The sequence below is a fragment of the Prunus avium genome, chromosome 5, assembly GCF_965620075.1.
Source record: "Prunus avium chromosome 5, drPruAviu1.hap1.1, whole genome shotgun sequence".
Lineage (NCBI taxonomy): Eukaryota > Viridiplantae > Streptophyta > Magnoliopsida > Rosales > Rosaceae > Prunus > Prunus avium.
In genome coordinates, this window is record NC_142288.1 from 30,397,248 (window position 1) to 30,425,241 (window position 27,994).

The following is a 27,994-nucleotide window of genomic DNA, read 5'->3' on the forward strand; positions in this document are numbered from 1 at the left end:
AGAAGAACCAATTAACATGCAGCATATATACAGAACTACAAAGAAAAAAAGGAAGGCAATGATTAATTATATATAGCTTAAGCGAAAAATGAAGACCATAGAAAACAGTTAATTAATTAGTCTATCTGATATAATGAGTAGTAGTAGACCCATAGAAAAGGCCTAGGCATAGCCAAGAGAGAGAAAAAGAGAGAGAGAGAGAGAGAGAGAGAGAGAGAGAGAGAGAGAGAGAGAGACAGCTTGTAGTACTACTGGGTAGTGAGAGAAGAGGCATTGCCAGTAGATGCAGATGTAGAAGAAGAGGAAAGGTTCTTGTGATTATGCATCCACACTTTGAATACCTGTCTGCTTACCCCTATACTCCTGCAGAACCTCTCAATCTCATCTTCTAGATCCTTCCTCTGCAGCTTCCACCCCAGCTTCTCTGCAAACGCCAGCATCTTCTCCTTCTGCTCCGCTGTGAACTTTGTCCTGAACCGCTTCTTCCCGCTCATCCTGTCTCCACTGTCCGGGGACCCACCACCGCCAGCATTGTAATCCATGAGTTGATCTTGTGTTGCTATAGTGTTGTCGCCCGGATCTCGGCCTCGGCTGCTGCTGCTCATGATCACACGATTATGATGATGATGATGACCTGATGATCTGCCGCTGCCTCCTGCAGCTTGTGATGACGTGGCTGCATAGGTGACTCTGCGGTGGAAGTTGCGGTGGCATCCGCAGGCGGCGCATTGTAGGCCGCCTGGGGATGCGTCGTCGAGTGTGAACTCTCCGCAGCCGTCTGTGGCGTAGCTACCAAGGCTCGCTGCATGGTTCCTCAAGCACTCTCTGTATACTTCATTTGTGTTCTGATCATGATGATCTCCTTCCATCTCCCTTTTTTCTTTTTTTCTCTCTCTTTTTCTCTCTATAATTTCTCTCTCTGTCTTTGAGATTACAATTGCAGTGTATAAAAATGGGCAGAGAGGTTTTCAAATTGGTACTGTATGGTTCGATTATTTACACTAGTGCCCATGTTAGCTAGCCGTAATTGTGACCAACTATACTTTTGTACCTTTCTATATATGGATATCTATCTAAATGAAAAAAAAATGAAAAAATGAACCAGGTGAGGTGACCCATGATCTATCTGTATGGGGGACTTTGCGGTGGCATTTGGACACAACTCAACCACGTGTATATATATATATATATTACTGAAAGAGTAGCAGTATTGAGGATGAGAAAATGAGACATGCCATGGCATATTCGTAAATCTAGGAAAAGCAAGGGTGATAAAAAGGATATTGGGTTCATGAACGCAAGAAGCTTAATAAAATAAAAGGCTAAGTCAAGGTCGTCCAAAAAAACTTATAACGAGGGTTTTGCTATTTTCGGCCAATAACACAAGTTATTTTATGTGTTATTACATTATTAATTGGAAATAACAGAAAGTGTTATTCCCGTTGCATGAGAGTTTCTCTACAAAGTTGTCCAACAACTCATGAGTTGGGAGGTGGAGGGATGGATATTCACCCGTGGTTGTATCTTGTAGTTTGGAGGAAGATGAATGGGCAAAAGTGTCCTAGTAGCAAGCAATATTACAAAATAATTACAACAGCGATGGAGGAGTGAATGGTTCAGTTTCAGAGGAGAGAGGAGAGAGGAGAGAGGAGGGAGGAGGGTTGAGGCCGTAGCGGGCCCTGTGGTGAAGCAGAAGTGGTAATGGGTTTAATCCAATAATTCACGTTGGGAAAGTAAAGTAGGGTTATAACAAAAGACTAGTATTTTGTAGTTTAGCATTAATTGGTAAAGGAAATCTATGTCACTTCCCATGTACGACAACATTGCAATCAGTAGCCATATACTTTTGTTTTCTTCTTCTATCTAATTATTATGTTCTATTAACAACATCAAAATTACATGCATAAATAAATATTCTATTCAGTCACAGCAGGGCATCCTGTCCTCCAACAGTATTGGTACACCCACAAGCAAATGATCGCCATGCCCGTCTCTGTTAATTCTCCAGTCCATATGCAGCCAAGCAAACCATGTCTAAACCCATCAATTCTTGCTGTCACACAAGGAATAATCTGTCACGCACTAGTACATAATATATGTGCTATGCTAATAATTAGCTATACACGCGTTGGAATTTAAGCATCCAATTCAAAACTAATAGACAATAAATAGAGATGCGCAAAATCTTTTAAATTCTTCAGCCCATACTTTATGATATGGTAGGGGATTTAATGACCCTTGTGATCATACAGAGCATTGACTTTGACGGGTAAGATATATATATATATATATATATATATATATATAAATTATAATGGTGTGACTGAGGACGAGGCTCGGGCTGTGAGCAGCTTTCGCTTATGGCTTTTGGCTTTTGGCTTTTGGCTTTTGGCCTTTTTGGCTTTTGCTGGTAGCACTGCCTTGTTTCCTTTTATCCACACCACTCACTCAGTGTGAAGTCACTGTTGCAGCACTGTACAAGCTGGCATATATATGGCTACACCACTGCCTGGGGCTAGCTTAAGGCTGCAATTCCTGCCATGCATGATGCATATATATAGATATATTATATATATATATTTATCATATGGGTGCTTAATGGCCATCGTTTGACTCCATATTTACCTTAAAAACCTATATATATACATACTATAGTATTTATTATAACCGACTAAATGAGAATGACTGCCATCAGAATCAGAAAGAAATTGGACAAGAAAATGCATTTATATAAGAACATTTCTGGCTTTCATGTCCCGAGCTCGCTCGCACATAATGTGGTAATAATAAAATGTTACAAGTTCATGAACCCGACAAACTTTTAATTAATTGACCTGATTAAAAATTAACAATCATTGATCAGTGGAGATCTAAGGTATTTAAACATGTGCTTTAGACATTTTAACTAGATTAATATATCTAAACTGTGTTTTGGTTTGGTGAGACATTATTTTTAAATGCTACCTACATCTCTTTCTTCTTCTTTTCTAGGCATGACGTGACGTTGAAGTATTACTTAAAGCAACAAACTTACGCATGCAGCAGCAGAGCTTGTAAATTGTAATAATAATAATTAAAAAGAATAATCTGAAATTGGTGAATGTTACATTGCACTTGATCTATATATGAGATATGCATGTAAATGAATCTATGGACAAAGATTAAACTGGTTTTATCATCATGTTGGCCATCACCCATTCCTAGCTAATATCCTGCTTAATTAATTATGATGCAAGCGAGGCATACATGCACGATATGGAGAGTAGATACAGATAACTTGAGCAAGAATCACGGATACGAGTTACATTGACCATTAATTACCCCTTAATTACCCCTTGAACTTGGGACATTAGAACTTTTCAACTTGGATACTGGATGCTTGCTTGAGGTTCAGCGATGGGCTTCATTTCCACATAAGGCAGTGCAGTGGGCACTATTGTAGCTATTCCCGGCTTATTTTGAAATTGGGCTTTCATAAATCATCAACTACTTAGGGGCTTTTTAGTAAAGAAAAGAAGCCCCAAACAAATAACAACTGTTGCTTGCTTGCTACTATCCAAATAACAACCGGGGTATTAAGAAAAGGATTTTTAATATTTTAAGAAGAAAAATAAGTGATAATCCTTCAACATTAATGAATGATGTGAATCAGAAAAGAAAACAAAATGGGAGCAAAGAGCAATGCACCTTTTAGTTTTGGGTTTTTAGGTCTCATGGTCCTTGAATTTTGACCCGATTCACATTTTGGTCCTTTAATTTTTAAAATCGTTCTTGTGGTCCTTTAACTTCACTTTTGTTAGGATAAATGATCATGACTTCAATTTTTTTAATATCTTTTCTATTAAATGCAAGGATAAAATGATATTTTTTGTATTATTTTTAATTTATACACCCATTTTCTTCCTCTTCTCTCTCTGCATCCATCCCTCTCCTCCATTCATGTTTCTCAATTTGTAAAAATTATGCAACTCCATTACTCTCTCTCTTCAGTCACTCCTTCATCACCTATTGATTTCTCCCCCTTTTTTTCCTAATATATTTAAATTAAAGATGAAAAAGTGATAATGGAATGGCTCAATATGGAGAGAGAGTGACGCCGGAAAGTTTTCTCCCCCAAACCGCACTCCTAGACAGAACCCGAACCCAACACAATCTCTCTCAAACACACTATTTCTAAATTTTCGAAAATTCCCCAATACATAATAAAATTTGTAGAAAAAAAAAAACATATTCCTCATATCTAGATGAGAGAGAGTGACGCCGGAGAAAGTTTCTCCCCCAAACTGTACATTGTTCCTCCATAAAACCCAAGCCAACCCAAATATTTCTCAAACTCCACCATTTCCAAAAGCGTAGAGATAGTGTGTGGGTGATGATGAGTGATTGAAGAGGAAAAGAGGATTATGGGGTGTGTGGGTGATAATGGAGGGAAGTTTTTTCCCAGGAGAGAAGTAATTTCCAATTTTGATTCTCAATAGTACACCATGCACATGCTCAAATTTAACAGAAAAAGTTAACAAAACTTACGGCATGATAATTTGTCCTAACAAAATTAAAGTTGAAGGACCACATGAACGATTTTGAAAATTGAGGGAACAAAATGCGAATCAAGTCAAAATTCATGGACCATTAGACCTAAAAACCCTTTAGTTTTAGTAAAGTTTTGGTTTGAGAATGAGTGATGATGAGTTTGGGCTTTGCAGTGCATATGATATATGGTCAGGTTGCCCTTTGTGTTTCGGTTTCGGCCATATACCCCCCATAATAAAACAGATCACAACACACAAGGCAAAGGAATGCAGAAGCTGCAGTTTGTTTATTTTCCTAGCCAAAGTAAGGTTTATTTCAACTCTAAAAGGTTTGAATGGTCTCTGCATATTTGGAAAGATGCTGAGAGCTTCCTCTGCACGCACTGCTATTAAATGGCTCTGATTCTTATGCATGCGATGCGAGCCAGAGAGAGAGAGAGAGAGAAAGAGAGAGAATAGTACTGATCGATGAAGGGTGCGAGCGTGGCAGTGTTTATAATTATGAATGGAGTTTGTTTGTGTCTGTGTGTTTGGAGACGTTGAGAGCGACTTCTGAATCTGTCATTAACCCCCCGGCCTTACAACAGTTGGAACTGAAAACCATGGTGCTCCCTTTTTCATTCGCATTTATATCTCACCATACTCCAGAATACCAGTCATCACAAACAAATTTAAGGACTATCTGATCTGAACTCATCTCTCTCTCTCTCTCTCTCTCTCTTTACTTTGCATATATATATATATAAAGAAAAGATTTTAGGTTTTAAATTTGGGTCAGTACGTATTATATATTCTTTAATGCTGGCCCCGGCAACAACTGGAGAGTCACCTCCATTATGATCTTCTTCAAATAGTCCAAACAGAAAACGCTAAGGCTACTTCGAAAGTTACTCAGGGATCCAAGACAAAACCACAGGCCACCATCTCTTTCAATTAATGATCAATATACGTACATATATATAGTTACAAACCATGGAGTGATGATATTGTTGAGAAAGTTAACCTGATCCATTAACACTTATTAACCTAATCAAGGTAAATGAATGATCAGTATTCAGTAACAAAACAATGCATTATATAAATATATATATGATCGATAGTGATCTTCATTTACCAAATTAATAAATGAACAAATAACATCACACGAATTGCACGATCCATACAACACTCGTCTACTCATGATGGGCCTGATTCTATTATCCCAATAACCAGCTTGTTATATGACAGATAATATGATCGATCAAAAGAAAAGAAGAAAAAGGTTTACATAAAGATCTGAGGATGGGAAATAGCTAGCACTGGCAGGAAACCTACTAGGGGTTAATTAGCAGGTTTTGCATGATTAGGTCGAATATTATTATTGTCTAATGGATCACCTTCTGATGTTATAGCCGATGACATGTAACTGAGTACCAGAGAATGATTGATTGCCTCGTGAGTAGGGGTTGGGGTTGCCCTTGATCTTGTTGTTGGATGATCAGCTTGAATGAATTGTTGCTTGCAAGCATGGCAAGTGATTTGGAGAATGGTGGAGTTCACTTTCTTGATGGCTTGCTCCTTCAAAGCCTGAGCTTTGTCTAACTCAGCTTGTGCTTGTTGCCTTATTCTCTTGGCATTTGCAAACTCCTTCTCGGCCAGTTCAATCTGATGCTCCGCTTGCCGCCTGGCCTCTTCAGCATAAGCCTTTTCTGCCATGGCAAGCCTTAACTGCTCTCGTGCTTCTTCTTTCAGCCTTGACGATGCTGCCGATATCGATATCCCAGCTGAAGGTTTTGGTTTCTGATCGTCATCATGCTCATGATTATTGGTAGTGGTGCTGCTGCTTTCCCTTTCCCTCATCTCCTTGTCCCTCGGAGAGTAATTTCTATTTGTGATCATAAAGTTCGAGTGTTCAACGATTTTATTCTGATGAAGTTCACCGCCACCAAAATCACATGACCCAATTGAGAGCTGCAGCTGGGTGGAATGGTTTTCTTCTCTCTTAGAGGAAACCGATGAGACTTCGTTGATGGGAATATTATTGGATGTTGTTGCGAGCTGAAGATCCAAATTGTAGAGTGCCTTGTTGGATACTAATGAAGGTTGAAGATGATCAGGATGAGCAGGAGGACTAGTACTAGTTAAGATTAATTTGGTGTACTCGGTTGGATTCGGATGCGGTAGCACCAAATTAGATGGAGGAGGCCAATTGGGAGGAGCCCTGCTGAAATTGTTGTCACTGCAGGATGGGCTGGGACTTGAAGCTGTTCTTGACAAGCATGCGGCAGGCTGCAGTGCTTGTGATTCTGACCGCACACGATCCATATTGCAGGCATCTTGGTGTTCTATGAAACTCTCAACCCTAAGAAAAAAAAAAAAAAATTAAACTAAATTTGTAATTCTAATAAAGATATTATAGTTAATATTTAATTAGCAGCTTTTAACTTATACATACAGTTATATGGGGATGATAGAGAGCTAAGGAAGAGATATGAGGATATTTATATGTTAATTAAATTTTAAGAATAAAAACATGTTAATAATCACACATTAAAAGCTACTCGATATTCCATATATATATATATATCATGCACCCACGGAAATATTTGACAATGGCATTTACATATAATAATACTTGGGGTCAGCAGTAGCGGTTTTACGTCTTGGGATGCCAAAAAAACAAGAAAAAACAAAAAAAACGAAGCAAAACATCTCTCCACACAGCATAGAATAGATGATGTTCATCTTCGGGAAATGTGTTGAAACGAAAGTAAGTAGTTAACAACTTGATCAAGGTTCCGTCAAGTTCCGTCAGTCAAAGAGGACCAAACACCTTTTTTGTGTTTCTTTACTTTTTCAAAGTCAAACCCAATTAACAAAAAGAGCTTTGGAAGGCAAGGTGATCAATTCAATTTCAATAGATATGATGATGCGTCTTTGAATTTGCCATATGAAATTAATCATGATATATCTCATCTCATATATATGTATAAATAAATAAATAAAACCTTGATATGTGTATAATTATATATTAATAGGAAGACGATCGAAGAAATGAATAAAAACCTTGAGAAAACACGGCCGCAGTCGCAAGAATGGCCCCTGGTGCCGCAAGTTTTGAGATGGGCTTTGTAATCGGATTGAACTGCGTAACCTTTGGAGCACTTGTCGCAAACCCATTGCTTGTGATTGCTGTGCTTTCTTCTGAAGTGCTTCTTGATGCCAACAAGATCACCGAGGGCGTGGCAGGGGTCATGGTGCAGGCAGCTTGGTTCTGGGCACACGAACACCCTCTTCTTTACGACCGGAGTCTCTCGCTTCAACAGCTTCCAAGGCACCTTGTGCCGTCTCCGGTGCATCTGCAGGTTCTGGTCTCTCTGAAATCCTTGGTTGCAGATCTCACAAACGTAACGATCCGATTCCAGTAAGGTTTTCGGTGAAAGAGACACCACCTCCGCATCTGGATCTATTTTGATTATATAATATATTAATACAGTTATATATCACACAGCCAAATTAAGCATAAAAGTACACCGAGAACAAAAGAACTGAAACATGAATATATAAGTACCTGGAGTTCCTGCAGGTCTTCTTTTCCTTTTATTGGTATTGCCATTTTCTAAGCAAGAAAAGGGCTCAGAAGAAGGAACTGAGGAAGAAGAGTTATTGGGTAACATAGAGCTTGGTGAATTATCAACTCTGATCTCCTCTGTAGTAAATCACTCGCTTCTCTATAATATAAGATGCAAAGCGATCTCTCTCTCTCTCTCTAATTGAAGTTTAATATAATTGAAAGTAATAAGGTGATATTGGGGAAGAGGTGGGGGAGAGAGAAGATGGAGCTACAAAGGCTACAAGGGACATGGGGAGGGAGAGGAGGAAAAAAAAAAGCTAATCTTTCTTTCTTTCGGTTACCTCATGCTATCTATCAGCTTTCTTTTATTTATCTTTTCAACTCTCTCAGCTTTTGGAAACAACCAGCTTTCTCTTCTTCTCTTTCTTTCTTTCTTTCTTCCAACGCTCATCTTCATCAGCTATTCTTGTGTAGCGTCTGTCCTTAATAAACACCTTCTAAAGGAAGGAGAGAGAAAAAGAGAGACAGAGAGAGAGAGAGAGAGAGAGAGGAAGAAATTAGAGATCCAATCACAAAGCTCGAAAGTCGATCCCACAAGCAGCAATGGGCTCCATAAGGAAAAACATCCCCACAAAGAAACAAAACACACTCATAATTCATTCACAGTAAAAATTTCATTTGCTATTTGCATGCATTTATACAGACCAAGCTCCAAATATACACGTAAGCCTTGCCTCTCCTCTCCGCCACTCCATTTTTCTATCTCCATCCATATATATATATATATATATATATATATATATATATATTATAAATACATACACATACTCTGATTTATTGACCGGAGTACCCCTTTCTCCTCAATGTGCAGAAATGTGCAGATAGTCTGATTTATTAATTTTGGAAGCAGCTTTTATAAAGGTGCTGCTCAGGATGTGATGTCACGCTCAAGGGCATACTAGTCAATGAAATCATAATTCTCTGTGCAAGATGCTATTACTTTTTGGTAAACTGAGTGCATCACCAAAATAGTGAGTTCAAATTGGCAGCATTGGCTTTTCTTTTCTGGATCAATCTGGGTTTTTTTTTTTCACCGAGAAACATGCTACAAGTATATACTAACTGATAAAAACAATCACCGAATTATATCTACGGTTGATGAGTGGCAGGTTAAAGAGTTTGAAAAATAGATCATAACTGATAAAAACAGTAATGATTTAGATTTGACTGGTTTTGATCATATGATTCCCAAAAGCGGTAATTATAGTTAAAAGTATTTTCATTTTCAGATGATGTTCACACAATTAATTATGAAAACGATTGATTTATGGACAGTGTTGATGTAAAGACACACAATGATCTATTGCCCTCAATGGCTTGAAAGATTGCAACTTGTCCTTTAATACATTTTTTTTTTGTTTGTCCTTTAATACAATCAATTAATTTTTATAATTAATTTTAAGAATAAATCCCAAATGAAAGCGAGCTTGTTCCTCATCATATCTTAGGTTTATAAATGCGACCCAAATTAATTATGTAATATTATACGGATATATGGCGTATTGAAACCACTGTACGTATGTACTTATGCAATATTATATTATACTATGAGAAACCTTGTTCGTGTTGTAATTGGAAAGATGCATGAACATCATTATGGACGTTAGATACAAAAAAAAAACATGGATTAAGGAATATTAATCAATAAATTTGTACGGCTAGAAAGAGGAGGCGGGGGAGGAGGTGATTATATATATATATATCTCTCTCTTAATTTATTGAGAAAAGATCTAATTAAGAAAGTGAAACTTAGACAGCAGAAATATGGCTCTCCTGTTTGGTGGTTGCCTGCCGGGCCCAAAAAAAAAAATTGGGACCCATCTCAATACTCAACTCAACCATAATATTCATCACCTCAACTCCTGATCAACCTCACCTCCCTCATCTTCTATTTAGGGATTAATTATATCGGAAGCTAACAAGTCCTAATTATAGAAAAGTAGAAAATAACCAGACACATGACCATGTTTATAGATTATATATATATATGTATGTGTGTGTGTGTCCGATAAAGTGGAAAAGACGAGAGAGAGAGAGAGAGAGAGAGAGAGAGAGAGAGAGAGACGAGTCTTGTTTGATAGGCTTAATACAATAATTATATAGTTTGATTAGTATATACAGTAACGAATAATTTAATGCATAAGGAAAGTATGATTAGATTCGGGATCGAGAACACAATGGGCAAGATGATTGCCAAGGACATTCTCTTGTGTGGCTGCATGTGTTAAGAATCTGAATCCCATCATCCCCCCATTCCTTCTACACTATAAACAATTAACAAAGTTAATTTTCCATTTTATATATATATATATATATATATATATGTATATATAGGACAGGAGCAGCTTTGTTTTTCTTGTTCATTATTATCACTCTCTCTCTCTCTCTCTCTAAGGGATGAATTGAGGTGGGGTCGAAACCAAGTTGCTGCAGACTCATATTCTTTCAGGTTGGCCCAGTTCCATGAAAAAAATGCTTCACAAGCCTACCAGTAATTAATTTATACAATTATATAAGACAAAAAAGAAATGAAACATGAAAACAAATAAACCCTCTATCAAATAAAGTAATAAACCATGCATGAATACTTTGTATTAAACTTATATGCAGTGATGGATTTATAATTTTCTCTTTCTTTTTTTTATAGGACTGGAAAAACCAACACATTCGTATATGCAATAGGTTGGTCACTTATGAAAAGCTAGGGATTGATTTGGGTCGAAGACCACTTAATTAAAAATGTTTAATGAAGGCTTAGGCAACCTTAAGTTAACATATGGGCATGCATGCATGTTTAAAATGGGGCAAAGTTTGAGGATTTAAATACTTATGTGATGAAGAACATATGGTGGAAGCAATTGAAGAGGAGTTGAAAAGACGCGTGCGCAAGGATATAAACTGGGCAAACTGCATGCATATTTGGGCTCAAAGCTTAGAATTGAGCCAAGACCCGTTAATTCGAAGAGAACGACGTCACGAGTAAAACTCACCGCTTTGCCATGATATATGGACTTTTTCAGGCCTCTGAGATCATTTAGCAGCCCAAAGTCTAGTTTTTATGTTTTTACATTTTTGGGAAACTTTGTAATTTTTCTATTTTAATTCCTGTTTACTCATAGGGTTTCTATTAGTATTTAAACAAATTTATCCGTGACTAGGCTTATATTTTGCTATTTCGATTTATCAATAAATCTTGAGGTTTCCTCATATTTTCTTGATGAATTCCAAAATTATATGTTCTAGACTAAAACTTTAGCCATTCTTGGTCACGGTGCATCATTATGAGTCGTCTATATATATGACTATTGTATGTATAATTCAAATCAAATGTAAGATAGATCAGATCATCATCAGAAATATATACGGATGTGGTGGTGTGGGTATGAATGAATGAATGTTTGAGTGAATAATGGTATCTCTGTCGTCTAATAATTTCATGATGGGTGGGCAGAGGCAATGGGGTCCCCTATCACACTGTTTCCCGATGCCCTTGTCCCTTTTGTATTTGTTTGTATTTTAAGCTCCCTCCTCTGCTGCTGACCAAGCTGACAATATACCCGACCAATATTATAACATGGATCTTTCATTTCATTTATATGTTTCGCAGAATTTTGGTATATATGATAAAAATATTTTAAATTGATATATAAAATCTATTATATCTGACTACTTGTTTTCTTCTTTGTTCTATCTGTTTATAATTTTATTATTATTTCCTCTTAGTTATGAGTTAAACATGTATTTTTTTAAGTCGAAAACAGGTAATTAAGCTAATTAAGTTTGGTTAAGCAACATTCAGGTACATGGCACAAGGTTATGTAGATATGCTGATTCCACAAGCATTACTGAAATGCTGGTATTTGCAATTCCCTTTCCAGCTAGCTACTCTCTCTCTCTCTCTCTCTCTCTCTCTATCTCTCTCTCCCCGCATCAGATGTTTTGTGTACAGGCAGGGCATCTTTAATTTAAGGCATTCTCTCTCTCTCTCTCTCTCTCTCTCTGCTACTAGCTAACACATTATGAGAAATATACTTTGCATAAATACATATATATTTATAGTTCTGGAAAGGGGTGAATAGATAAGCATGCATCAAAACTAGGTATATTGCTTAATTGTCCCGGATGCAAAGTAAAAGTAAAAGACAGTTGTACCTGCTACATATATAGAAGATAAGAATGTGAGAGAGAGAGAGAGAGAGAGATGACACATTATTTTACTTTAAGGTTTCAGAACAGATCATGTTCATCCTTTGATACTTAAACTAAACAAGCAGATCAAACATGGATTTCATCTGCACGTGCAAGTGCACCGTCAAATACCGACACCAATTAAAAGCTCTGTATATATAATTATGTATATATAAGATGTAGAAATATACCAGCAGAGCGAGCAACCCCCTGCAGCTTTTTCGCACCTTCTTTGAAGAAACTTATTGATTGTTGAAAGCTGAAAGCAAAAAGATATGGTTGATCCTTCGTATATGTAAATTCATCATTGCATCACGTTACTCAGAATACATATATATATATATATATATATATATATATATATATATCTAATGCATACGGTTTCGTTTTCTTTTTTTTTTGGGTTCGGAAGAAGCATATGCATATATGTAATGTAATATGTTACAACGTAAATAAAGGGGAGGCTCTCCTCCCCTGCCTCTGGTCTCAAGTCTCAGGGGAGCTTGTTTAATTATAAGTGTATGTATAAATTCTCGATGTAATCTTACATAATTTGTAAGAATTCACTGTCAATTGCCATATAGATGGGGCTGTAATGTTGCAGAGTTTTGTTACTTACTGCATGTATATACATGACTGATGATGACAGACTAGCAAGCAAGCAGAAGGGATGAGAATCAATATTTGTGCACTAGGAGCAGGAGGAGCGCATATGCATGATGTTACTGGTGGACTGGGATTGTCCCATCTCTAAACATAAGGACAAAACCCTTAGATGCCTTACACGTGTACCAGCAGCCGTCAAACTCAAATATATATATATATATATATATATATATATATATATATACATATGATCAATTGATGAGGGGCAGGGGGCCATATATCCCTCAATTTCAATATGTAGCTAGCTAGCTTAGATGTATATATCCTGTATTTTCACACCACAAGAGAGAGAGAGACAGAGAATCAAGAGACTGATTGGTGTCTAGCTGTCAGCATCATATACATATATATATATACAGAGAAGAGAGAGAGAGAGAGAGAGGATAGACATGGACATTTGGAGTTGGGCCGAGGATTCTGTTGGTCGGCTGATAATGAAGCAGGCAGTGACTCGGTGACGCAGAGCCCTCCAAGACTCGCAACTGCTGATCAAGTAAGTTTGCCTTGGAGTGGAGCTAGCTAAAGCTAAGCCACCTTGCACTTTGCACTTTGAAGGAAGAAAGGGTCCCCTCCCCCTTTAACTTCAAGGGCCAATTTTAAATAATTTCCTGTTACTTTCCTCTCCGTTGTCATCTCTTATTAGCAGCACTCATGCTCAAACCCTACTTCCTTGGCTTCTTCTTATTCCTTTCAGAAGTTTCCCTTGTCATTTTCGTCCTTGTTTATATTCTTCAGGATATCAGAATATTATACACACCCGCCTCAATACAGTAGCTGCTTATTTTTCTACTTTATTCAAGTTAACAGTGTTATGTTGGAGTTTAGTGTTTGAACACGTGTCAAAAAATTATACAAGGAACACAGAGACATATGAAAAATGAGGACAACGGATCCCGTCCCTTGTGATGTTGGAATTAGTGACTGTAAAAAATGATCATAAGAAACATGGTCTAATATATAATTTATACAGTGAAGAGATTAATAATAATAATATAACGAAAGAAATTGAAAGAATGGGCATATATACTTAAATAAATAATTGTACTAGCTAGTGTCTTAATTATTTAAAGGGCCACGTAGCAATAATTAATTTTGATATATATGTGTGTGGTAAAAAAGGCATTGGAAGCATACATGTCCCAATTGAAGGGCATATCTCTGGATCGATCATGTTGTCATATTGATGGTATCCTCTCCTGCCTTCCTCTTTCTTTTGTTCCCTTCTTACTTGTAATAATTAATTAATACATATGTATATGGACAAACATATAAAGAGATATGAAGAATTAATTCAAGGCTACAAAACAAAGCAAGATATATATAAATATATATATATATGTCAAATTCGTTCGTCAATACATACAGCTTTAATTTGCTCGAGACAAACACATCTTGTTCAATCATCATTGTATCAAGAGATCAACAAGGGAAGGTGTGGGATGTTGGCCATTGCCATTTACTTCTTGTCTATATTTTCACGGTAAATCCCCTTCTCAAAGATATCAAAAGTTAGGAATTTAAATAATAATTTTGTTTTTGTTTTTTTGTTTTTGTCTAGATAATTAATTAAATTGTCACAAGATAGATGTTGATAATACTGCACTCCCTCCCTAGCAGACACAAAAGAATGGTGGGTTGGGGTAAAGGGGCTTTGCAGTTTGCAATATTAAAAAAGTTAAAGTCTAGTTTCAGTCCCCATAATGGACATGAACCAAACAAGAAAGAGACAGATATAAATAGATTTCCAGTGAATTCTTTCCAAAGGTTTGTCACTTCCTCACAAAAAAGAGATCCAGTCTTTTTTCTTTTTCCCAACATATAAGTTAGTTTTGGTAAGCTAGCTTGAAGCTTCCTTCCCAACTCTCTCTCTCTTTAGAACATGATTCCTTCTTTCTTTTATTCTTGCCAACGAGGAAAAATAAAAATTAATTAACGTGGGTTGAACAAGTAAACGGACGTACAATAATGAATAATAATCTAGCAGCTAGTAGGACATGGGAGCGTGGGTTGTTGTTTCTCTCTTTTTCTTTCTTCTGGTTTCTTTTTTCTCTTCTTCTCTTCTTTTCATCCCCCTTTTCTCTTTGTTATATCTTTTTGGTTGTGATGATGTGTACCCTTTTATAGGAAGATGACCTTTTAGTCTCCATGTGCCTCTCCTCTCTCCTCTCTCCTCTCTCCTCTTCCCTCTTCATCACCTTCAACAAGGCTTCAAGGCTTTCAAACCATGCTAGTGCTTGTGCTTGTGCTTGTGCTAGTGCTATTGGATCCTCTCACATGAAAGACAAATATCCAAAAAGTAGGAGGATCTAATCACCCGATAGTGAACCAAAGTATCACAAAATCGAGGCAAAACCATGTGACACGTGTTCCCGCACACTGTCACTTGGTTTATGTGTCATCATCTGGCAGGGAAAATAATAGAATTTGGATGCTCTCGTGGGTTGTGTAGGAAAGCAAAGCAAAGCAAACATAAAGTGATCTCACCCCCCAACCCCAACCCAATAGAAGTTGTAATGTAAGTGGTAACCTAACCTGTCACACAAACACGCTAGAAAAAAGGAAAGGGAGAGAGAGAGAGAGAATAAAGATAACAATTAACAAAGGTGGTATGGTATTTACAACCAAAAAGCTTCCATACATGAGTGTGACATATGCTTTGCAGGGAAGGATCTAAAGGCCATGGATTTTGTTAACCCAGATATATATGATATATGTTTCTCTCTCATTTCCATTTGAAGTTATCAGATATATATATAAAACTAATCATCAAAAGTTGGCCCAACAAACCCTAATCATCAATTTTTTTTCTTCTTTTTTTTCAAGTAGGGTGTAGGGAGGGTCCCCTTCATTTGGCATCTTTTTGATCCATACATTACAATACATACCCCCTTATAATTTCTCTTACAAACAAAGTTGATAATAATATATATCGATTGGGAAAAAAATAAAAAGTTGATAATAATATATCGATAACTGAAGAAACAAGGCATGTGAGTGGGGATGACTTGATCTTTAAAATCCAAAAAGAGAAGTCTGCCTGTGCAAGTCCAAAAGTCAAAGCATCAAATCCAAAAGATAAAAAGCCCACTTCTTTATTAAAAAGGAACCAACGACAAGATCCATTATGATTATAATTTATATATTACATACATTACATTGTTGGTGTAGCCTTCATTTCACGTAATCAGTACAATTGAATTCATGGTCCTATCCTCTATCTATCTCCCATCCTATGTCACAATCACGCCTTCAATTCCATTTTCTCATTTCACAATCACACCTTCAGGGTTTGCCGCAGAAATTCTGTGGGCTACATTACATAAGCCCAAACAACTGGCTTCCTTGCACTTTGATCTTTTTTTATTATTTATTTCTCCAAAGAAAGATTAATCTTAATTAACCGAAGTAACCTCTATTTGAAGTTCGATTGATGGAGGAAAGCACTGAAATCACAGCCATGCAAATGGCTCCCACCAACAAAACTCCGGTAGCAATATTTGCCCTGTTAAAGAAATCATTATCCTTGGATTGTTCTTCATCCAAACTTACAGGATCCTCGCCTAGTGCTAAAAGCAGTAGAAATAAATCATTGAGGACTCTTTTGAACTCAAAACCCACACCAAAACCAGCCCCCACGCCCGAAGCTAGAACCAAGCTAACCAACTGCGTGCACACACATTTCCATGTCATCATGCCATCAAGGAAAAATTAATCTTATAATAATAATTTAACTAACTAATTACTCAATAACACTTGTGATTAGCTAGCTTTATGATTATTAGAGTGATTTTCCGAACCTTGTCTGCATAGAAATCAAACTCGGGCATGCATCCGTTGCGTATCAACCTCTTTCGGGTGCAGGCATAGTATATATCAAAAGGTAACTGTATTAACGTGTAAGCTGCTCCAATTGCTGCTGTAGCAAGCACGAACCTGCACCCATTTTTAATCATGCAAACACATAACATTAATTATATATTATTTAACAAAATCCATCGTCCGGAAAATTTAATGAAGAAAAATAAAAAACAAGAGATCCACGAACACTGTGCTGAAAATGATACGTACCTGTATGCATGGATATCCTGAAAATGCTGTTGGATGCCATCTTGAAGCGTGAAGTGGTCGGTAACCAGCACGACAACTGAAGCAACTAATGCTAAAAGAGTGACGATCCTCAACACAAGAATTGAGGCAGGAATAGCTTTAGAAGCCATTGATGATACTAATTATCAGTATTAACTAGTGTCTATTGCATCACACTTGTAAGTTGTACGCAGTAGCGTGCAATTAATTGTGATACTTACTTGAACGCGGCTAGACCTATTCTTTCAATTTATAAAGAAACAAACAGCGTCTCTGTCTCTGACTCTGTTTCTGTCTCTCTGTCTCTGTCTCTGTCTCTTTCTCGTGAATGTCGTAGTTTGTCTGGTTTGTATTTGTTATGGTGCAAAGTGACGGCCCTTGACCAACCAATGGCCGGATGTTCAAACAAAGGGCATATAATTTGGTTGCATAAAAAAATATGCAAAAAATGCGACAAACGGCCGGGCTGATATAGTTAGGCTAGCTCTTCCTTGTTTTTAACTTAACTGCATATCAAGACAATAATATGGTTGTCTTTTTTTATGCATTTGTACAACATCCCTAAATGTATCCCCCGAACTTTGTCTCAATATACAAAAAAAATTAAAAAGAGAACTTTGATATTATGGTTGGTGAGAGGGACTAGAGAGGAGCTTTGGATCCAGTTGAATTTTGTTTGAGGTTTGGGCAATAGGAATAGGATCATTTGTGTTCTTGTTATTGTTGAAACTCTGTAGAGAGAGACTACTATAATGCTTAAGCAACTCATGGCCTACGCATAATAAAAGTCAAATAAACAATAATTATATATACGATATATAGAGCCTTATTTTGAGAAATTTTTGTATGTTACCCACGGCTATACTCAATTTTTTTTTTCTAAGAGGACCCGTCCAGTGATTAGGAGCTACGTGTTAAAATACGTATAGCCGCGCGGCTGTACTATTTGTAAGAAACATTAATAAAACCGAGTATAGCCAGGCGGCTATGCTACTTTTTAAAAAAAAATTAAAAAAGGGGTATAGCCGAGCGGCTATACTATTTATATATAGTAAAAAAACCCGCCCAGCGCCTAGGCGCCACGTGTCAAAAAAGGTCAAGCCTCCCGGCTACACAATTTTTTGAAAAAACCAGTATAGCCGACCGGCTATACCCTTTATAAAAAATAATAATAAAAACCGAGTATACCCAACTGGCTATACTATTTTTGGAAAAAAAAAATTAAATAAAAGATTATAGCCGCACGGCTGTACATTTCTTTTTTAATTTTTTAAATTAAAACCGATTATAGCCACGCGGCTATACTATTTTAAAAAAATAAAATAAAAAAGCGACTATAGCCAGCTGGCTGAACTCGATGAAGAATAGTTGTTGGACTTGGTTAATAATTATGTGCATCATCCATTATTAATTAATCAAGGGACCATGCTTACTGATGTTTGATTTTTGCTACTTCTTTCATGGAAGGATGGATCTTGTGTACTATTATTATTAATCCACAATTTCCCATGCGAGAACGTCAAATTCATAGCTGCAACTGGAGGGAGATTCCTTAATTAGTAGCTAGCTAAGCTAGCTATAGCTTTTAGATAGTTAACTGTTACTACTGGGTGATCAAAACAAAACTGAATCTCATCAGGATCAGGAGAGTCAGCCAGTAATGGAGGAGAGAATAAAGAAAGTCCCAGAAGTGGTACTAAATTCAGGGCATAAGATGCCGGTGCTGGGTTTAGGGACTGGTAAGTTGCCTCCAACACCAACGGATGTCCTGCTCCCCCATTCTCATGGACGCCATTGAGGTAGGCTACCACCATTTTGATACTGCCGCTTTCTATCAATCCGAACAAGCCATTGGTCGAGGTGTTGTCCAGGCGCTCGAGCGAGGTCTCATCAAGAGTCGTGATGAAATCTTCATTACTTCCAAACTATGGTGCACAGATGCCTCCCAATCTTATTCTCCCTGCCCTCAACACCACACTCCAGTAAGTACTAAGTACCACTCTCTCGCTCTACTACTATTACTTAATATATATTTAGAGCCTATCAGTATCAGTGTATTTGTTTGTTTTTTGTGTGTTCAACTTGAGTCTCTTCCCCGTAGATTCAATTAATTTAGAGTAGTTTAGACTATTGCTTGTATTTAAAATTATACGAAAATAAATGCAAACAATCGTTGTATGTATATTCATGAGAAGGAAGCTGGCTCTGGACTGGAGTATGCCAGTGTGTTTTCTCCCTTGGGAGTTTATGAAGCTTCCTCTTCGGCTACCAATACCGGGAAAGATTATTATACCATTATCGAGGACCTCGCTGCTGCCAAAGGGAAGACTGTGCCACAGGTATTCCCTATTATTTTTATATATTAATTTAGTTGATAAATTTCCTGCTATATATTAATTTAGTAATTATATATTGTATATACAGATCATACTGAGATCCATCATCCAGCAAGGACCAAGTGCGGTTCCGAGGAGTTTCAACAAGGGAGAGGATGAAGCAGAACCTTGAAATATTCGATTGGGAATTAGGTGATGATGAAATGAACAAGATCAACCAAATTCCCCACCGCAGGATGTATGCAGGAGACTTCTTTGTTTACGAGGTTGGACCTTAAAAGTCCCTCCACCAACTTTGGGATGGCGACCCCTAGGCCCTACCTTACCCTATCTACCCAAAACTTCATGATTTTCTCTTCCAGGTTCCATGCATCATCAACTAGTCTATATGCATCTTATTCTTCGGATCTCAAAATAAAAAGTCAAATTCTCTTGCTTTCCAAAGATATGCAGACGCAAATGGAAGCAGCAGATCCACACATCTCAATCAATTTAGCACCACAGAGTACATAATCTTTTCAGCTTTTACTGTTACTTCTTACACATGCAAAAATTATCAACACAAGCAGACTGGTAGTTTAACTTTAACTGCAAAACTATATGTACATACATACAGAGTAATTAATCTTGACCACAAATCTCTGCTTAAAATGATGACCATCCACATTTACCTCCCAAAATTGCAAAGCTTTTCAGTAATCAGGCGGTAACCTGTATGTGCGAGTGATACGGATCTGAAGTAAAAGCAATAAAAACTCAATTAACTTCATAGATTAGACGGTAACCTGGTCTGTTTACTGTTTGTGTTTGGGTGTAAAGTGCACATCTAAATTTTCTTCCCAAAGAGGAAGCTGGTTGTCTAATATCCGCAACATTTCATTTGTATTAGTTTAATTTGACTGTCAAGTTTGGGTCCACTACATAAAAGACATTTCAACCATGCCAAAACTAGAAAAGATTAGTACCTGTGCAAAAGCATAAATTGCTCGCAAGATTCTTGCATAATCAGTTCCTAGCATTTGAATGACCACATCTGCCAGAAATGTTCCCCAAAGCCTGCATAAAATGCCAAAATAAATGAATTAATAACAATTGCTGGAAAAATTCAGTAAAATACTAAAGACCAAAAATCTTGAAGATCATCAAAAGTAGCCACAAGCTGTTATAGTTGGTGCTTGAGCACATTTGGCTTAATCATCAAAATTTGAAGCAACGGGCCACTTGTGTTATCAAAATCTATGTTCATGTGGGGTCTTTACAACCACAAAATGATGAATCCATTGAAACTTTAGAAGGTACGTGTTCAGTTACAGGCTTACAGCCTCAAAGCTGTTCTGTGTGAAAAATAGATCCAATCCAAACCAATTAAAGAAAGCCAGTGATTAATCTCATTCTCTGTCAGCAAGGTGTGGAGAAATCTGAAACTCATTTCAAAAGGTGCAGTTTAACCAACACTGAAACAAAGAAGGGAGGGAGGAAACGAAAACAACTCAACTAGGAATTAATCTCAATTAATTGGGTCAGCTACACTAGTCCTTTTTCACCCAAAATGACTCTTGGTTACCGAGAAGTGACTAAGTTTTATGCTGGCACCAACCTTAACTACCTAAGCATTCCTCCTTATTCTACTTTCTTAGAAATTAGAAAACACAATATACAGACAGTTTGATAAAGGAACAATCAAAATAATACTTACACAAACACGTAGTTGAGTATGCGTGCGTGCTTGTGTGTGTGTGTGTGTGTGTGTGTGGCAGGGTGTGCGTAAAAGAACCTTGCAAACGAACAAGAAAAGCAAGTTTATGGAAATTTTAAATAATAACATTTTAGAAATTAGGTGTAGGAAGAATCAATACACTGGGCCAAGCAAAGCCATCACGCTTCTTAAACCAAGATATCTTGATGTAGCCCCTGCAAAACCCTGTCCAAAATGACAAATATTAGGAATCCTGAAATGTGAGGAGGGGGGAAGGGGGGTGGGAGAGGAACATAGAACACTATATAAACCACAAGAATGAAAGAGGTTTCCTTTATATCAGCATTTGCTACAAATTACAATTGATTCAGGTTTTTGTTGAAACAATACTTAGACCCGACCAAATAAAAATGCCACTAGCTCATACAATAGTTTTTCTACATATATATATATATAAGAATGCCACTATCGCATAAAGAAATCATTAGATGCCAGTCACAGCAAATTGAATCATCATCAGGATATAATTACTTGTTTTGCTGCAAGAAAGGCCGCTCTGGACTCTAGATTAATAGCAGCTAATTGTCCACCCTGAAAATCCAGAAAGTATGGGAATGTCAGGGATAAAGGTTAATTAGAGAAATAGAGTCATTAATGCTCCATATAGACATGGACATGGGAGATGACATGACATGAAGACAAGGGGAATTAAAAACCTTAAAAAATATCAGACACAGGAGGACCAGAGTAATGTATATCCATGAATGTAACTGATGAAGAGGCAAATCTTCAAAATCTAGAGCATGCACACTGGGAATGGCAGGACACAAAAATAAAATCTATGCACAAAGTATGTATGCAAAACTTGTGTATGTCCTAAGTGGAGTCACCAAAATTGAGGAGTTTCCCAGTTTTTATCCCTTCTCTCTCTCTCTCTCTCTCTCTCTCTCTCTCTCTCTCTCATATCTCTTTGAACAATAGCCCGATACTGAGTAGTAACTTTCATAAAGAGAAAATATTGAAAAATGCCTAGGTGGTGTCACCCAAGTTCACAAGCTGTATATCTAAGTTTGAAAATAGAAAGAAAAATTTGAATGTAATAGCAGGAAGACATGTCACTTTGCCCATGTAAAGATTAATATCAATAAATAGCAGGAGTTCAAAGCGTTAAAGCTGTAATAAATTTGAAAAGAATTGAACTCCGCATATTAATATCAGAAAACTCATTTATGGTTCCTTTTACAACGAGATAGCAATGAAGTCAAATATGTACCTTTCTGACAAAATCACTTTTTAGCTGATAGTTGGCAGCTTCTAGGAACACCTTCCCAGATAACTTTCTAGCTAACTACCACAAAGGAAAAATAGTTAAATGGTATAAAAAGAAGAGCAAAATAAAATTAATCAGGTTGACTAAATTCTTACCAACTGATAAATCTTTGCCAAAGTAAAGATACCGCCACCCTTCAGAGAAAATCAGAACCAACAGAATTTAAAATTATGAACTTAAGTTGGAGAGATTTGATACTGCATAAAGTCATTACGGTAAAGCTACATTACCTTCAAAAACATTGATCGGAGCTCTGTTGCGCTGACTTTTAAAGCAGTAAGGGCCTGCACCTTCCATTGACTGAGTCCAAGTTGAAGACTATGTTGAGCATCAGAGGGCTCAGAGAATTCCAACAAGCCCTGGAAACTTCCTGATTCTTCACTACATGAATGAAGTGACTCATTATAAGTCATTACAGCACTTTTAAAATAAAAGAAAGTAAACTTTTCCTAAGATACAATGATCCACTCAAACAATAAGTTGTTGAAATCAAATAGCATTTACTAAATATCAACTCATCAATGTATGCACCAACTAGTCCAAGACATGAACTCTTTTCTACCAAAACACCACATCTTCTAAAGCATCACTGGGAATCAATGTTTTGCTCAAAGTACTGACTTGCTTTCACTTCAACTCTCCTCCCTGCCCTTGTACCAGCTTGAACACTAATATTCTTTTTTGGTGAAAAGATTGGTCTATACTTCTGATTAGCAGACAATCTCAAGGGAACTCTTCGATTTAGATGCAAGTATTCAGTCTTGGTTTCCTTTTTTTATCGTAATATGGTTTAAGATGGAGGAACTCTTCGATTTATACCACTTACCTGGATCAAATAATTATATCCAACTCTAATTACAGAAAAGATTCTTTCGCTGTCTACCCTTCCTTCCCAAACAACAACCATTTACAGTGATCTTTTGAAATCTTTATCAATATGGAAAATACACAATCATCACACAACATTTTGCAAGCACATCCCATAGTTCACTTCTCATACCTAAGGGAGAGTTCTCTTTGATCTCTCCTTCCTTATGGATGGTTATATATATATATATATATATATATATATATATATATATATATATATAACTATTTTCTTCATTGTTGGACTGACCTTAAGGGAAGACTCTGGTTTTAACTCTTGAAATTTAACTAAGGGTTTTTCCTTCTTAGGCTTAGCGGTGACTTCTCCAGGGATCAACTTATCAACTTTTGTTTCTCTTTTATCTAATTGTTTACCTATGACTATTAGACTTGCGTTGGCATAATTATTCTGTTCTATGACTTTTTTATCTAAATCATCTTTTGACTCAGCAATTTTGTAAGGGCTAGCAATGACTTTGGCATTCTTGTGATTAATCACTATTGATTCGACTGGGGGGTGAGTACTAATAACTTTGGTATTGTCAGTTTTTTCCCATTTTTCCTGGGTTAAAGTGACTAGCTTTTGACTCATGTATTTGCTTTCTACATAATCAAGATAAGGTGACTCTGACTTAGTCTTTTTCAAATATTCTTTCCATTCATTGAAAATTTCTTTTCTTTGTTTTTTGGGGAAAGAATCATGATACTTGGCTTTTCTGGTTCATTTTCGGGGGCTTGGAAATGGGCATCTAATTTTGACCAACGAATTTTAAATGGTTTACTAAGAACTCTTAACTGGGCATCACAAACTTCAAAGGTAGAACCTTCAAAATCTGTACGGGTAGGTTACTCTGGCTGAACTGACTCAGGAGGGGCAGGAGGGGCTTTTCCGTATCTTGGTTGAACTACTTGCTTCTGTTTTCTTAATTCATTAATTTTTAGATCTATTAGGGCTCTATCGGCTTCTAAATCTCGTTCTGTAATTGAGGACGACTCAGCAGACGAATGTCTGGCGGGGAGCTTAAAAGACTGACTAGGCGTTGGTAATTGTTCTAATTGAACTGTGGATTTAACTGGCCTATCGAAGCTGATTTTAACTGTACCATCTAAATAAGGTTGAATGTAATCTAAATCGTTTAGACTACATTGAACTGGCTTAGGGGGGCACTCAGTCGTAAGAAACCAATCTGGAGGTAACTTTATATCAGACCATCTAATCATTTTGGGAACTGTGATATTAGCATTAGACGTATGACTCTGAATTAAAAGTGTTTGATTCTTTGGGCTTTTACTAAGGGCTTGAAAATTCATATTAGTACCTGTGACTTTGTAATAAATTCTATAAATTAAAGCTAAAGGTTGGCTCCCTGGTAAAACATTATAACCATGAGTTTTTATATTTAAAGTTAAAACTTTTAATATATGAGGATCACTTAGGCTAACTGTGAAATCTGGAAAACAATCAAAATGAACTGGACCATGGCTTAAGCTTGACTCAATAATTCCTAAAACTCCATCTTCGAAATCATTAAATCTGGCATCTCTTAAACTTAAAAGAATTGCTGCATTAAGACCTAGCTTAGTTAGTGGTTTAACTGCGACTTGAACTAATCCTATATGTAAAAAATTATTACCTTCTTTCCTATGTTTCTTAATTGACTCAAGATTAAGTAACTGACATGTTTCATGTTCTTTTCCTAAGGCATAGACTTGTTCTACTGTCTTAACATGCGTAGTTTGCTTAAACGCATTAATTGACCATTTTTGCTTATAAATTTCTTTACTAGGAACTTTGGGTATATTCCAATCATTACAATGTAACTCGCTACTAGTTGATTCAAATTCTAACTGTTCTTCATTAACTATGTCTGGTACTGGGCTCAAACTGGTTCTAGAACTAGAAGAATTAACTGAATTGGTTCTAAATAGGTGACTCATTTTGCCTACGTGAATGACTCAAACCAACTTAATTAGAAAGACTCTTACATGTCTTCTCAATTTAGAAGGACTCTTGGGTGACTCCTAAGACTAACTCTAAGGTACCTAAGACCTATGGGTTTCTCTCTCTCTCACCTTCTTGTGCCGTAACCGCTCAGGCCACTACCTGGGACTTACTGTTTGGTCCTGGACTTACCTTACAGACTCTTGAGAGATAGAACCTAAGGAACTAGATGACTCAGAGAAGACTTAGAAGTAACTTGGGAGACTGGCTAAATTAGAAGAGACTTGGGAGACTTGCTGATGTAGAACAGCCCGTAGATTTAGAGTAAATACTTGAGTATTAGAACAGAGAAGAAATAAGGGATCGAGGAGAAGAATTAGAGATCGAAGAGACGAAGGGAAAGGGAAGAAATCAGAGAGTTTAAAGTAAGGAAATTTATCATTAATCAAGTCTGCCTTAAAAGATTACAAACAACTCTATTTATAGAGGCAAAACCCTTTTTAGTCTAGGAAAAGGAAAAGTAAACTTTACGAAATAGGAAAGCAAATTAACTAATAAGAAATCCTTTCCTAGGAAGGAATCTTTAAGAATTAGGAAAACTAATAATAGGAAAACTAATCCAAGTAGAATTATGAACTAATAATAGGAAAACTAATCCAAGTAGAATTAGGAAAACTAATAATATGCATTCTGCATCACTTGCTAACTCAGAAAACTTAAATCAGCCACTTTGGCGATATGAGTAGCAGACTTAGACTCAACTCCTTTAACCCCTTGGCTCTGATACCATAAGGGAACTAGGACCTATAGAATGGAAACAAACAGGATTTTTAACTAGTTTGACTGAAGGCTTATAGCAGACTTATTTAACTGAGATGAATTACGAGTGAGGGGAAGAAAAGTATAATTTGCATGTAAAATTGGAATAATTCAAAATAGAATTTAATCAAAGCATAAATGCATAATATATATATATATAAAAGAAAAGTTACTTCTACTTCAGAAACTAATAAAAACCAAGGTCTAAATACTAGAGAAATATATACAGAACACATGCCTTGAATAGTCTCGCAATAGATGAAGGAAAATCTCTGCTTCAAGGTCTTCAGTTGACAATTTGCTTGAGCAAGGAATGTTTAACTCTTTTCTCACTGCAAGCAAGACATTCCTATATGATGGCCTCCAACCCCTACCAAGTATCCAACACAAACCAATTGCAAAGTCAACATGAGCGAAACATAGCTGACAATTATATGACACTAGCAGTTAGTTTAGTACAAAAAAATATAGGATTACACAACTTGGAACACAATTCATAGCTCGGAATCCCTCATACGTTCAATTCAATCGCAAGTCACCCCATAAGCTTCGAGTAATATTGACTCCAAACAAGTTAACTTAGGAGGTGAATTTTGCAGATAAGATTGCAGAAGAACTCATTGACCCCAGTCTACATAAGTTGAGGAAAAACCTTAATGTTGACCGGGCGTCAGCTGCGAGGAATAAGAATTGCGATTCTAATGTGGATAAAAATTCCTCTCGCTCTTCAAGATCCTCTTCAATCATTGCATAGTCGACATTGGTTCTGCTCATTATAGATTTCAGCAAAGGGCTGAAGTAGCTGGACATTGACAGCAACCAAAGATAAAAACGTCAGCATCACAAGGAAACTTCAAGTTTTTAATCTTGAGTTTGATTAACAGTTGACACTACTCCTTTACCGAAAATAACAGGTGTGAGAAGCAAACACGATTTTCTAGTCTTGTCCGAAGTTTCATATTAACGAAACAGAAAGAATTATACAGTTTGAAGTACCTAGGGCCAAAAAGGATTCTTTCAAGCTCATATAACTCAGAGTCCGTCGCAAGTTCAAGTACGTAACGCAATTCTGGATCAAAGGTACCTGAAAAGTGAACAAAACCCATATCGAATAAACAATCCAAAACGTGAAACAATCTAAAAGACTAAAAGGCAGGCCATAAAGAGAGCAAAAATGTACCTTGCCCTTTTCCTGAAATGGCAGCATGAGCACAACCCACAAGCCTCGCACTAGTTGTAGACCAACGTGAGCTACGTATCTGTTAATTACGATTAGTAACACGGGTTATGATTATAGATTGTTGTTTCTGTACATTTGGTGGTCAGAAAAAGAAAATAGAAGCAACGAAACAAAATACGCGGGAGTAAAGCTTGTGAAATGGTGAGGAGGAAAAGAAGAAGCAAGCTTACTGGGTAAGTGAGTTTGGTGGTGGTGGTGGTGGTGGTGGTGGTGGTGGTGATTGGGGAAGCAAAGGGGAGGCGGAGCGCCAGAGCAGATGAGGCAGTGGACATATCTCACCAGTCTCCGTCCAGTTTCTGCAAATCGCTGTGGATACTGTGACAGACTACAACCAGAGATAAAGAAATTCGCGGCTCATTAATTTCGAGTCTTGAATTCCAGATGTTGTGCGATGCTCAACTGTCCTACCTTTCTAAGTTCTCATCACCATTAACTCATTTTCGAGGCCTTTCCTTTTATCTTTTCTTGTCAGTTATATGTATTTTTTTCTCGTTTTTCTTTCTCTTTTTTTTTTTTTTTAAAAAAAAACTATATTTTTTATATATAGAAATTTTACTAGATTTTTAAAGTAAATTTTGTATCGGCCAAATATATAATATCACATTACATAGCAAGGTAATGGAAACTAAAAACGCTTCTGACAAAACTTCTTATAAAGACACACCCAAAAATACCTTAATTC

The 27,994-nt window shown here is 36.8% G+C and overlaps 4 protein-coding genes and 1 pseudogene across 5 annotated transcripts; 1 reads left to right on the forward strand and 4 right to left on the reverse strand.

Annotated features, from left to right (window-relative positions):
- Nucleotides 1–50: 50 nt before the first annotated feature.
- On the reverse strand, nucleotides 51–996 carry LOC110746604 (zinc-finger homeodomain protein 11-like). The gene has a single exon (XM_021946837.2). The coding sequence runs from the start codon at nucleotides 867–869 to the stop codon at nucleotides 249–251; it is 621 nt and encodes a 206-aa protein (XP_021802529.1). The 5' UTR covers nucleotides 870–996; the 3' UTR covers nucleotides 51–248.
- Nucleotides 997–5,602: 4,606 nt separating this feature from the next.
- Nucleotides 5,603–8,781, reverse strand: LOC110746596 (protein indeterminate-domain 14-like). The gene is made up of 3 exons (XM_021946829.2): nucleotides 8,080–8,781; nucleotides 7,575–7,974; nucleotides 5,603–6,870 (listed from the first exon to the last, which is right to left on the reverse strand). Exons 1-3 carry the CDS (start codon nucleotides 8,183–8,185, stop codon nucleotides 5,850–5,852), a joined length of 1,527 nt encoding a protein of 508 aa, XP_021802521.2. The 5' UTR covers nucleotides 8,186–8,781; the 3' UTR covers nucleotides 5,603–5,849.
- Nucleotides 8,782–16,081: 7,300 nt separating this feature from the next.
- On the reverse strand, nucleotides 16,082–17,279 carry LOC110746214 (CASP-like protein 4D1). Its single transcript, XM_021946425.2, has 3 exons — nucleotides 17,065–17,279; nucleotides 16,794–16,929; nucleotides 16,082–16,659 (listed from the first exon to the last, which is right to left on the reverse strand). Exons 1-3 carry the CDS (start codon nucleotides 17,211–17,213, stop codon nucleotides 16,393–16,395), a joined length of 552 nt encoding a protein of 183 aa, XP_021802117.2. The 5' UTR covers nucleotides 17,214–17,279; the 3' UTR covers nucleotides 16,082–16,392.
- Nucleotides 17,280–18,641: 1,362 nt separating this feature from the next.
- On the forward strand, nucleotides 18,642–19,782 carry LOC110746224 (rhazimal reductase 1-like; annotated as a pseudogene). The gene is made up of 4 exons (XR_015836092.1): nucleotides 18,642–19,064; nucleotides 19,170–19,179; nucleotides 19,278–19,421; nucleotides 19,507–19,782. The product of XR_015836092.1 is annotated as a rhazimal reductase 1-like (transcript).
- Nucleotides 19,783–19,893: 111 nt separating this feature from the next.
- LOC110745260 (uncharacterized) lies at nucleotides 19,894–27,764 on the reverse strand. The gene is made up of 12 exons (XM_021945347.2): nucleotides 27,483–27,764; nucleotides 27,253–27,331; nucleotides 27,069–27,156; nucleotides 26,725–26,874; nucleotides 26,311–26,442; nucleotides 22,675–22,825; nucleotides 22,540–22,578; nucleotides 22,388–22,462; nucleotides 21,646–21,705; nucleotides 21,275–21,339; nucleotides 20,384–20,474; nucleotides 19,894–20,152 (listed from the first exon to the last, which is right to left on the reverse strand). Exons 1-12 carry the CDS (start codon nucleotides 27,582–27,584, stop codon nucleotides 20,111–20,113), a joined length of 1,074 nt encoding a protein of 357 aa, XP_021801039.2. The 5' UTR covers nucleotides 27,585–27,764; the 3' UTR covers nucleotides 19,894–20,110.
- Nucleotides 27,765–27,994: the final 230 nt, after the last annotated feature.

Coding starts and splice junctions, on each gene's coding strand:
- LOC110746214 (XM_021946425.2), bottom strand. CDS start 17,213: ATGGCTTCTAAAGCTATTCCTGCCTCAATTCTTGTGTTGAGGATCGTC. Junction 16,930..17,064: donor CAGGATATCCATGCATACAG/GTACGTATCATT, acceptor AAATGGGTGCAG/GTTCGTGCTTGCTACAGCAG. Junction 16,660..16,793: donor TTGATTTCTATGCAGACAAG/GTTCGGAAAATC, acceptor GTGTGCACGCAG/TTGGTTAGCTTGGTTCTAGC.
- LOC110746604 (XM_021946837.2), bottom strand. CDS start 869: ATGGAAGGAGATCATCATGATCAGAACACAAATGAAGTATACAGAGAG.
- LOC110746596 (XM_021946829.2), bottom strand. CDS start 8,185: ATGTTACCCAATAACTCTTCTTCCTCAGTTCCTTCTTCTGAGCCCTTT. Junction 7,975..8,079: donor AAGACCTGCAGGAACTCCAG/GTACTTATATAT, acceptor TAATCAAAATAG/ATCCAGATGCGGAGGTGGTG. Junction 6,871..7,574: donor TGCGGCCGTGTTTTCTCAAG/GTTTTTATTCAT, acceptor TTTTTTTCTTAG/GGTTGAGAGTTTCATAGAAC.
- LOC110745260 (XM_021945347.2), bottom strand. CDS start 27,584: ATGTCCACTGCCTCATCTGCTCTGGCGCTCCGCCTCCCCTTTGCTTCC. Junction 26,875..27,068: donor AGAATCCTTTTTGGCCCTAG/GTACTTCAAACT, acceptor GTCAATGTCCAG/CTACTTCAGCCCTTTGCTGA. Junction 22,579..22,674: donor TCCGATCAATGTTTTTGAAG/GTAATGTAGCTT, acceptor TTTTCTCTGAAG/GGTGGCGGTATCTTTACTTT.